The following is a 12,511-nucleotide window of genomic DNA, read 5'->3' on the forward strand; positions in this document are numbered from 1 at the left end:
CCATTTGCATTTCTTCTTGATAATTGTTTTGTCCATTAATGCATCTATTTATCAATTGATTATCTAGTGCCACAAATGGGCCCCCACAGTTAACTGTACACAATAAAGATATGGCAATACACACTAAACCCAATGAAGAACAGCAAATATAACTAAAGGTAAAATACATAAATAAATAACAAATAAACTGGAACTTTTGGTTCTGTACAATAAGTATTGAAATACACTTTACAATGAACCAGAAACAATTTGTATTGTACAATAAACCCAACGCTAAACATTAAAATAAGCCTAACATTTTACCCCCAAATATCTTTTTAGGTATTTAAAAAGGTGTAAAATGAAAAAGAAAGGGTAAAAAAAGTATAAAATAAACTGAAATATATCTCCATTGTCCCCGCATCGAGTCGCGGGGTGCACGGGTACCCGCCCCACGGCGCCCCCCGGCGGCCGCCGTCCGAGCCCCGGCTCGGCGCACTTCCGCGCTGGCTCCGGCAGCCGGCGTCGCGATGGCCGCCGCTCGGCTTCCTGCCTCGGGTTCCCCTTTAAGGGGGCACGGCCCCGCTGCCGGGAAACCCACGTCACCTCGCCGCTTCCCCGCACACCACATCCGAATCGATGAGCGCGGCGAGGCGTCCGCCGCGCAGCCCGCTGCTCCTCCTCCTGCTCCTGCTCCTCCTGCTCCTCCTCTTCGAGTTGTTGTTGTTGTTGTTGTTCTTCTTCTTCTTCTTCTTCTTGTTGTTGTTGTTCTTCTTCTTCTTCTTCTTCCGGGAGGGGTTGCGATGGAGGCCGGCGGCAACAAAGAAGTTCGCAGCAGGACGTGCAGTGGATGCGCGGAGCAATCGAACCGCCGCTCGTCGTGATTAGCCGCCGTCCGCCGCCGAGGGGGGAGAAGCACAACAAGGAGGCGAAGGAGGAGGAGGAGGAGGAGGCGGAGGAGGAGGAGAAGTGCAGAGAGAGGGGAGAACTTCGCGGGAGACATGTCCGAATCCTCCTCCGCGTCCGCAAAGGTAGACCAGGGCTCCGTCCCGCTCCTTCGCTCCCTTTTCCTCCTTGTTTTTGTTTGTTTTCTGCTTCTTCTTTACGGTCATCGATCAGCCTTTATAATCGATCGCTTCGCTCATCTGTTGCTTAAAGGCGCATTCCGCTGCTCGCGCCGACGAGCAGTGCAGCGTGAGGTCATCTCACCTGGCTGTTGCTTTTCTTTTCTTTTATGTTTTTTAATTTTAAATGTTGTGTGATTTGACCTTACCGTACACCCCCCCCCCCTCCCCGCCTGGGGGTGGTTTGGTCACGATTACCGTTTCCAATGCAACTCCGGGGGAGAGGTGTTTCTCTTCCCACCACCACCACCATCCTCAGCATCATCATCCTCTGCAGGTCCTTAAAAAAAGAGTCCTTGAAATCCACGAACACCATTTATTTGCCCCAAACATAAGGGCTTAAAGTCGTTGAATGGTTTCACATTTGGATTTATTCTTATTTTCAACATTAAAAAAAAAAATCCAATCATGATGAGGATGATGATGATGATGAAAATATAATCAGACAAAAAGAGCCTGTCTCATTTTGACAATTATTGTTTTTTGTTATTATGATTTTATTTATTTACGGAAAAACGCATAAAATGTGATAATACCCCAACGCTTGACTTCATACCAGACAAACTTCATTGAATAGGAGTGAGGTGGTTTGCCCAAAAAAATCTGCCTTAAATTTCATGGAAGTTTGTCTCAAGATCTGTGTTAAAAAGTATTCTATTCTAAATCTCTAATCTTATATCTAAACTTAACCATCTCTCACATCATACCTAAATTTAACCATCTCTAACCTTATCTCTAAAATTATAAGTTGTTAGACGGAAGTATTTGGGCTGAATAAAACTCAGTCATTAGACAGCGAGTGGTATTTGGGTGGAATTAACCTTTCAAGCTATAAGTGCTCGGACAGAGAGTAGTATTTTGGTGGAATAAACCTTTAAAAGTATAATTTCAAGGTGGCGTAGGGCTGCAGCCTCCTCTATCGCAGGGACATACCGCTGTTCAGTGCCCCTGGCTCACACCGTGGCGTGTTGTCAGACCATGCAAATCACTTTCTTTCTAGAGGTGAGTTGGGCTTAAAAAAGCCCCGTGTAACCATCTATATCGGAGAGGGTGCCAAACTGGTGGTGCGTGGCCCCCTCGTGGTCTGTGAAGCTATTCCATCCACTCACTAATGAACCTCCTGATCCACACAAGCATCCACTCCAAGTGGTGTCCGTGAAAAAAAATTCCATCTATTCGTTCATAACTCTGCAGATTTCCGAAACCATTTCAAAAGAAAATGCAAAGTGGGCTTGCCTTGGGTGCGGGACGCGCTTCGGATCCGAGTTCCCACACAAGCTTATTAGGCGACGGACCGTAAAGCTAGGTTTACGTTTTTGTACGGTTTACGGTTAGTGTTAAGCCCCACCCCCTCCCAGGCACGCGGAGGCGGGCATCGCAAACCGCGTCGCCAGGGCGGGTTCTTGTGACTCGGCGCGAGGGGCGTTCCCTGGTGACTGCGCTTGGAAGCCATGGGAGATCAGCACTCTGCCGTTTTGTTTCATGTTGGGCAACATTGATCCGCAGCGCAGGTCGGATGTGAAGTCTCCCCATTCCTTGGTGACGCTGAGACTCAATCATAAACGCAAACAGCTCCCCCAGGTTTGAGGATTCTATTGTAAACAAGCACGGTCGTTGTAAAGTTCAGTTTGCAAATAAAATGTCACCTTTTTATGAGGGACGTCTCTTACGATGGGATTCCCCCCCGACGTTCAACCGCAAGTTTAGACCTGGATTAGTCGACTAGTCTATAAGTCGGACAGAAACACATCCAATTCTTTGAGTGCCGCTTGAAACCTTGCATCGCATTCTTCAATAAACAAATCGTTTTTGAAATGCTGCTGGCCCAGGCACAGTTCACCGCGGCCCCCGACGAGGGGTCCCTAACGAGGGGAAGCCAAAACCATCTTCCCTTCGCCAAGTTTCGCTCAATCACGTCTGTTCATTTAATTATGCACATCTACAAAATAATAATAGAGCCTAATAAGTTTAACCCACAAGTGTTTTTGGTGCCGACTAGCGCGGGTAGCAACGACTAGTCAACTAGTCGACTAATCGCGCACATCCCTAGTTTCTGTCGGTATTCATGCGCGGCATCTTTTTCGAGTCTTGCACCGAGGGAGAAAAATATCACATTGTGACTCGGTTCCATAGTTCAGTCGGTTCCGATGTAATAAAGTTTCCGAGCACAACATAACTTCAACCCCCTCCGGACGGACAGACAGAGCATTTCCTCATCGCCGCCTTTGTTGGTTTATCACGGTGCGTTTACGCTATTTATCACCTGGAGCAGACGCTACTCGTCGCCACAGACAAGCTGCGCGTGCGGCCACGTTGGCTGTTTGCGCTCTTTGGCGCTTTGTCTCTGCTGCCACCAGCGGTTTCTGAGGATATTGCTGCGCCCAGGCCCGACCAGGGCTGTCGTTTGGTTTAGTCTCCGCCCACTGTGCGCACACACACACACACACACACACACACACACACACACACACACACACACACACACACCACGTTTAGCTTAGCTTGGCTAGCCCGTCTGCGCCTCTGGCTCGCGAACGTCATGCCCAATGCAGAGGTGGCGTTTGGGAACTCCCTCCCCGTCCAGGTGCACTTCGGTTTCCCGGCGAATCACAGCGACGGACGGAGACGAAAGACGTGCGCCGTCATCGTTGAGCGCCGAATGCTGCGTTCCCGGCAACACGTCACACTCCCTTGCGTGACAATTGCTTTTGCCACGTGATTCACGATCACAGTGTAACGTTACGTTGATGAAAGTCCTGTTTCGTATTTGGATTTCGCGATATACCTTCACATGCCTCATTGCTCCTTTTCAAAATTAAAAATAAAATAAAAGGAAATGTGGGAAATATAAAATAACTTTAAAAATAAAATTAGAAACTTTGGGCAATATGCAATAAACAAAAGAAATATGTAGAAACTGTGTGCAATATACAATAACTCTAAAAATATACAATAAACCCTGCATCAACAGTTGACACTGACTCTGCAGGATGAATACAGTCTGTATCCAACACATTCAGTCCAGGGTTAAAGCGTGATTGATTGCCTACATTTCTTTGGAAGTTGGTGCCAGCAGATTGGGGCCTGTGATAACAGGAGGCGTTGGTTTGGCTGTTGGTGATGGTGATTCATTCCCTTGTGGCTGAATTATACCAACCAACAAGTTTCACAACAGGGTTACAAAGTATTAAATGACTGTACATGTATGTTTGTGTATATATGCAGTATATAATTAACATTACATGTTGTGAATACATGTTGTGAATACATTATTCACATTACATGTGAATAATGTAGTTAAAATGGTCTAAAATAATATGGTTTAAAGTTGCATATAATGGAAGTAAATGTCACATCATGGATTTATTGAGTTTAATTCGCAAGTTTCATTCATACTGAATCCGAAAACGCATGAGACAGTCGGATCCTCCCCCTAGCTGCCGTCGGTTGAACTGCGTAGATGCACCGATCGGTCACAACATTAAAACCACCGACTGGTGAAGTGAATGACATTGATCATCTGGTTCCAATGGCACCTGTCCAGGGGTGGGATATATTATTATTATTATATGAATATGAAGCAGCAGGTGAAGAGCGAGGGGCCCAGGGATCATTGATGCACGTGGGGATTGAAGTCCAGCTCGTCTGGTTGGATCCCCCAGAAGAACGACTGCAGCACAAAGTGTTGAAACAGTGAATGTTGCTGTGATAGAAAGGTGTAGAACACACAGTGCAGGACAGCTTGCTGCGTATGGGAGCTTACAGTGTCCATGCTGACCCCTGTCCACCCCTGAAAGCACCTACAATGGACACGTCAGCGTCACAACTGGTCCATGGAGCAATGGGAGAAGGTGTCCCTGGTCTGATGAATCACCTTTTATTCTACATTATGTGGATGGGTGGGTGTGTTTGCGTTGTTTACCAGGGAAAGAGATGGCACCAGGAGGCATGATGGGATGGGCAGGGGGCAGTGTGATGCTCTGAACAAGGTTCTGCTGGGAAACCTTGGGTCCTGGCATTCATGTGGATATTACTTTGACACGTACCATCTACCTTAACATTGTTGCAGACCAAGTCCACCTCTTCATGGTAACAGTATTTAGGTATGGCAGTGGCCTCTTTCAGCAGGATAGTGCTTCCTGCCACACTGCAGAGTTTGTTCGGGAATGGTTTGTGGAACATGACACAGAGTTCAGGGTGTTGCCTCCAAACTCCCCTGATCTCAATCCCATGGAGCATCTGTGGGATGTGGTGGAGCAACAAGTGTATTTTTGGGAACTAGGTACAGTGGGTGCTTTAGGAGACCTGTGCCACCATGAGCTGTTACATAGAATAGAAATCATCTGGGATTTTGGTTATGGTAATATTGTGATCTCATTTGTGTGTGTGTGCGTGTGCGTGTGCGTGTGCGTGTGTCTGTGTGTGTGTGCGTGTGCGTGTGTGTGTGCACGTGTGTGTGCGTATTCATAGCAGGAGAGGAGTGCGTTCAGTCCTTCCGCCAGCCCGCTGCCAAACTCCACTTCCTCCCCCGTCCATGCTCCCGCCGCCAGGCCGGCCAGCCGCATGGAGGACGAGCCTTCCAGGCTGCCTGCGCACCTGCGTGAGTCACACACACACACACACACACACACACACACACACACACACACACACACACACACACACACACACACACACACACACACACACACACAGCCCCAGCGCACGGATGATAATTAATAAGCAATGAGGAGTTCTACTTCCCATGAATTAACTGGTCGCGAGAGGACGGTTGCTTTGCTTTATAAAAGTGTTCCTCAGCCGTCCCACGCGCATCTCTACTCGACCACTACCTCTACTCCACTACCTCTATTCTACCTCTACACTTCCTCTACTCTAGTTCTTCTCTACCACTACTCTTCCTCTACTCTAGTTCTTCTCTAGTTCTACCCTACCTCTACTCTTCCTCTGCTCTAGTTCTTCTCTAGTTCTACTCGACCTCTACTCTACCTCTACTCTACCTCTACCCTTCCTCTACTCTAGTTCTACTCTACCTCTACTCCAGCTCTACTCGACCTCTAATTTATTCAGCCTCTATACGGTGGCTACTCTTGTTGCACTCCACCTCCACCTCGAATGTAGTTCAGCTCTACTCACCTCCGCCCACCTCTACTCTACGGGGGGGCCGATGAGGAAATACCAAACTTTTGTGCACATCTTGACAAAAACATTTGGTTGTTTACTTCCTGTGGTGTACAGTGTCGTTGTTTTCATCCGTCTCAGTCTGCCACATGGATTAACGCCACCAGCAGAATGAGTAGATGACAATGGAGAAAGAGAAACCGTGTGTGGAGTGAGCAGTTGTCTGCTGGGTGGAGAGGAGGAGGAATTTGAGGGCGTGGAGGAGGTGTGAGTCCTCAGAGGTTGGGTTTCGTTCACAATTTTTTATTATTGAGGTGTCACCTGGGGGTTCACCTTTTTTTTAATTAATTTATTTTTTATTTAGGCGTCATTTGGGGGTTTATCCTTTTTTTTATTGAGGTGTCATCTGGGGCTTCATCTTTTTTTTTTTTTTAGGTGTCAAGATTCAAGAGGTTTATTCGTCACATACACCTGGGACTTTTTTTTTTTTTTTTTTTTTTTACACAGGTAAACACAGACTCCAGGACACCTGGATCTGGTTTAGCCTTCTAATTTCCTGTTTATAACCCTGTGTGGCGGGGGAGAGAGCGAGGTAGAGAGAGAAAGGAGGAAGGAAGGACGCAAAGTGAAGATTGACGTGTGACTAAAAAAATATATAAATAATATAAATAATCCATGGTGTTTGGTCGTCGTGTTTTCAAAGTGGGATATGGGAGGCGGTGCGACGGAGTCGTAGTGTGGTGTTCCCGCCGTTGGAGGGTCTGTGGTTGTCAGGTGGATCCAGTGGTTCTGAATGGTTCTTACAGGCATATACATTTCATACTTTCATATACATTTAATCATTTAATATACATTTAATCCAAAATCACTCAAGTCACCTACTATGTCAGTGGACGAAAACAGACAGTAATAGAACAGCATAGTACCTTGTACTAAATCAGTGTGGCGCTCCTCAGAAATGGATCATGGGTCCGTTTTGGGTGGACCATGGGTGTTTGTATGCGTGCGTCATTTCTTAAAACAACATAAATATATATCATATATTTTTAATTACTATTATATATATTTTTCTTTCTCAGTACATGGTGTGAGTGTGCCAAATTTCCGATGCTGGCGCTTTTATTTTGAAACCCAGTTTAAAACGTCGATACAGTCCTGATCATGTTTCACAAATGACTTTGAGGGGAAAAATAGAAATTACTTTTTTTTTTTAATGTAAAAAAAAAAAATGAATATAACTATATAAAAATAGCTCAGGCACAGGTCCAAGTCACATCCCGGCTCAGGTCTGAGTCAGCTGTGGCAATACAAACAAAACAAAAATATCATCAAAAAATAACAACTTAAAAATGATTGTTATTTATTCTAATAGAATACATTTATAAAAACAAATGTAATAGAAAATATATTATATATTTTTATATATATTTTTATCATATTTGGGTTATGTCATAAAGACTAAGGACAAATGAGACCAGACCGGTTCAGTACCACCGGCCCACATATTATTTTACTGTTGTTGTTATTATGGTCTGGATTTGTCAGACTTGGGAGTAGCCGCAGCGTTAATGTCCACCTCGCCGTTTAACCCGGCCAATGGGAGGAGGGGTGTGGCTGGCGGCGGGCCACGGCTGAGATTTCGGCCCCTGGACTGTCAGTGTTAGCCGTCAATATTTAACCAGTGCTTCCACCAGCGACCGGAGCCGTTAACCCGGAGAGCCAGACGCAGCACTACGCCACACTGTCCTCCACCACCACCACCACCACCACCCCCACCACGAGGTATCGGAGCAGGAAGTCCCCCCGCGGCTCACTTCCTCTTTTGGTATTGTAACACAGACGGAAGGAAGCGCAAGCTTCGACGGGTCTGCACTCGTTTTCCTGTAGAGAGAGAGAGAGAGAGAGAGAGAGAGAGAGAGAGAGAGAGAGAGAGAGAGAGAGAGAGAGAGAGAGAGAGAGAGAGAGAGAGAGAGAGAGAGAGAGAGAGAGAGAGAGAGAGAGAGAGAGAGAGAGAGAGAGAGAGAGAGAGAGAGAGAGAGAGAGAGAGAGAGAGAGAGATGTATTAAGGACTGAAAATAATGATCTAAATCAGAAACATACGACAAAGGAACAACATCAGCAGCAAACAGGAAGTAATATTGAATGTAGTTGCTTGACTTGCCCGTTGACTGAGTGATGTGTTGCCGTTGGAGGTATTATCCTTTTCATTTGTACTTTATTTATTCCCGGTAATTCATCACTTGAAACCCAAACCTCCCAAGCCTCTGCTCCATCCCCACGCCGAGGCAAACACCTCCATCCATTAGCCCCCATCCAGAGGGGGGAGGTTTTTTTTTTTTGTTATTTTTTTGTTGTCCTGGGGGGAGGAAGGAAGGAAGGAGGGTGGGGGTGGGGTGGTTGGGGGGGGGGTTAAAAAGGAGAAAAGAGAGGGAGGAAATTGCAGTGTGGGCAGAAATCCGCCTTCTCCATTTCCTGGGGAGGAAGTGGATTAGATTGGGGGAGGGTGGTGCTCTGCTCCTCACCCCTGAAGACTCCTGCCTCCGTCTCCCCCCTCGTTCCTCCCTCACAGCCAGCCATTTGGTTGATCAGCCTTAAATGGATGTGTCCAAATGTTAAGTAGTTGAGCATGATGCTTAAAATACTACTACTACTACTACGACTACTACTACTACTAATAATAATAATAGTTGTAAGAGTGAAATTTAAATGAATACAAAGTGTGTGTGTGTGTGTGTGTGTGTGTGTGTGTGTGTGTGTGTGTGTGTGTGTGTGTGTGTGTGTGTGTGTGTGTGTGTGTGTGTGTGTGTGTGTGTGTGTGTGTGTGTGTGTGTGTGTGTGTGTGCTCAGAGACAGCTGGCTGTGCAGGATGCATGCTTGTGTGAGTGGGTGGATGATGCGAGTGTGTGTGTGTCAGGGTTTCTGTGCACGTGGGCGCTCTTCCCTGTACGATACATGACGGAAACCCGCCCCCTCCCCCCATACTGTACTTGTAAGCACCGGTCTCTGAATTGACGGTTTATCTTTGTCCAGAAGTCACAAACCACCCAGGGGCCGATGCTACGTCACAGGTGGAGCGTCCCCAGGAGACCTCTCAGAGCGCTGGCTCCAACACCGTGGTCATCCACCCGCTCGGTCGACCCGGCTTTTGGGGGCGTGTCTGCACCGCGCGACCAGTCGCAAACATGGAAACAAGTCCACCAGAGCTGTTTAATAATAACAAACAAATATGACGAGTAGAGAAATGTCGTCCAGGTAAATCCAGGCTGCCATAGACGTAACGTTGTGGCGCGCCGCACAGTCTGAGTCGGCTCGTTTGGGCTGCGACCCCCTGCGGTGTGAGGGGGGCTTGGGAGCAAATAGAGAAACAAATGTAAAAACGGGTCAAAGCGGCAGGGGGCCGTCTCGCAGATATTATAAGGAGAACAAGTACAAGGCTTCAGTGCTTTAATCGGGCTCTGTTGTTCCGATGGGATCCATATCTTTTATGTAGATGCTCGTCAGGGCTCAAACACACACACACACACACACACACACACACACACACACACGCACGCTATTCGTGTGCAGGAGGTCCATGGGATCTGCGAGCGATGGCGATGCCATTTTTCCAGGAGGAGTGACCGGTCAGTGGGTGGAGCTTCTACACCTGTTGACCTGTTGTCTCCAACATGACCCACTTCATTTGGTGTGCAGAAGCAGTTGCCATGGCGACGCACCCCGGTAATAAGTCAACCGCCGTCGACACTGAAAACCCTAGGGTTAAACATGAACTTGCCTCACTAACCCCATCGTGTGTGTGTGTGTGTGTGTGTGTGTGTGTGTGTGTGTGTGTGTGTGTGTGTGTGTGTGTGTGTGTGTGTGTGTGTGTGTGTGTGTGTGTGTGTGTGTGTGTGTGTGTGTGTGTGTGTGTGTGTGTTTCTGGGGGAAATTTCCTGTATCTGGAAGCAGCTCTTGTCCTCAGGAATTTCCTGAGTGGGCAGACGGAGCTTCCTGAATAAATGTTGTTTGTGTGTGTGTGTGTGTGTGTGTGTGTGTGTGTGTGTGTGTGTGTGTGTGTGTGTGTGTGTGTGTGTGTGTGTGTGTGTGTGTGTGTGTGTGTGTGTGTGTGTGTGTGTGCGCTTAACCTCCCTCCTTCTCCCCTGAAAGGGAAACTGTTCTCACATGCCAACAACCAAACTGAGAGCACAGCCCCCGACTTCCTGTTTGCAACACACTCCACATGGCATACGTACATTTACTACATACGTACATTTACTACATACGTACATTTACTACATACGTACATTTACTACATACGTACATTTACTACATACGTACATTTACTACATATGTACATTTACTACATACATTTAGTGCATACATACATACATTTGATACATACATTTAGTACATGCTTGTGTGTGTGTGTGTGTGTGTGCGTGCGTGCGTGCGTGCGTGCGTGCGTGCGTGCGTGCGTGCGTGCACTTTAAATAAATGATGTTCCTGACACTATCAACCTGCGGCGCGGGGGCCAAATGTGGCCGGAGCGTGGCTCTGAGCGGCTTTGAACAAGGAAACACATTAACAGGGGGCTGAATCAATCCTCCAAAAATAATGACAATTGTGACTCGACGTCCATTGAGAGCGGCCGCTCCTGCCCTGTAGCCCCGCCCTCTGCCGGCTCAACCAATTAGATTTGGCGAAACTACCGTGCGCCTCAAATGCAGCGTTAACAAAGTTATTTTAACCCCCCAAAAAAAATAAAAAAATACGTAATAGAGTTAAAAGTAAACGAACGAACCGGGCTCCGTGATGAGAGGAGGAAATATGGAAAAATAGAAACTTGACCATCTGAGTGCAGACCATAACCACAGAGATGGACAAAGAAACAGACCCCAGCTGTTTCCCAATAGAAGTATCTGGTCTGTTATTGATCAGTACAACGGGGAGGGTGATGTTCAACGTTTTGTTTCTTAATTTTTCCCTTTCGTGTCCTCGCTGCTTTCAGCCTTTTGTTGGGTTCTCGCGTGTCGCGAACACACCCGGCTTTGTGTGTGTGACACTTTCTCTCAAATCAAGAGGAAATGGTGTGTGTGTGTGTGTGTGTGTGTGTGTGTGTGTGTGTGTGTGTGTGTGTGTGTGTGTGTGTGTGTGTGTGTGTGTGTGTGTGTGTGTGTGTGTGTGTGTGTGTGTGTGTGCGCGTGCGCCTCCCTTCAGATCCACTTTGAAAACGTCTTTTGAAGCTTCTGCTTTTACAGGGAAAAAAAACTTGGCGTTCAAACAAAACCCCCCCACCGAAAAAAAAAAAAAACCAAAAACTGAAAGGAGAAGAGGTGGCAGTTGGCGGCGGATTCAGGAACTAACCTGTAAACCCCCCCCCCCCCTTCCAGCCAGCCGAAAACAGGTCGCTCCACTTCCTGCCCGGTAACAGATTCCTTTTGATTGACGATGTTTTTTTTTTTTTTTTTTTTTTCATGTTTGTTTTCATTGGACGGGAGCCAGTTTGGCGGGACAGGAACAGGCACGTGCACGCTCCCCGGTGGAGGAAATGGGATTTTGGGAGGAGATGGATGGAGGGAGGAAGGGAGGGAAGGAGGGGTGCAAGGAACTACCCCCCCGCAGCCCCCGCCCCAACATCCATCATCGTTGTCCGTGGCCTGGGCTCCTCCTCCGGCGGAGCAGGAACCACGTGGAGCTCTGTGCCGTCAACGTTTTTAAATTTTATTTTAATTTTTTTAATTGTGCTCCCAAAAAAACAAAAAACTAATTATAATAAGGATAATGGAAATTGGCTTTTGTGTCGCCAGATCTAAATGGCAAGGCTGCTGAGTCCATCTAATTCGTCAGTCGTAGCGGAAAACACTCCACTCCGTCGGTCGTGATGGAGGACCTGATGCTTTTCGGTGTTTGTTTGTTTTTTTTCCACTCGGTGAGACCGGTCGCGAGATTAGCGACGAGTGGCGGTGGAACACGCGGTAGACGCCCCCCGTGCAGTCGGGCCGGCGTGTGAACAGCGGATCGATTGCACAATTGAAGCATCGTAGTGAAAGACAGTTTCACCGCCGCTGTGACCTTTTAAAGACATAATCTCATAGACGTGGAGGCAGAGTTGCAGTAAAAAGAAGATAAAGACAGAAGCTGCTGTGTTCCACTCTCGCGTTACGTTGCTGCTACTTTACCACACACCGTGAAGCCAATGTGGCCGCTTTGCGTCTGCACGTCGGCCACGTTGGAACGCTCAAGATCCGACATATGAACATACAATGTGTGTTGAGAGATGCAGACGTCTCTGCAGAATCGACCGTAAC

General features: G+C 47.2%; 1 protein-coding gene across 2 annotated transcripts in view; it reads left to right on the forward strand.

Moving 5' to 3' along the window:
* Window positions 1–676: 676 nt before the first annotated feature.
* The window catches only part of etv6 (ETS variant transcription factor 6), a 34,022-nt gene continuing 22,187 nt past the window's right edge, over window positions 677–12,511 (forward strand). The window contains exons 1-2 of one of the 2 annotated variants that reach the window (XM_080022159.1): window positions 677–1,010; window positions 5,574–5,703. In XM_080022159.1, the coding sequence (XP_079878285.1) occupies window positions 981–1,010; window positions 5,574–5,703 (160 nt within the window). In that variant the 5' untranslated portion in view covers window positions 677–980. The remainder of the gene's footprint in view (window positions 1,011–5,573; window positions 5,704–12,511) is intronic. The other variant, XM_080022160.1, reaches the window with a different exon arrangement.

Source organism: Zeus faber, assembly GCF_960531495.2.
Source record: "Zeus faber genome assembly, chromosome: 21".
Taxonomy (NCBI): domain Eukaryota; kingdom Metazoa; phylum Chordata; class Actinopteri; order Zeiformes; family Zeidae; genus Zeus; species Zeus faber.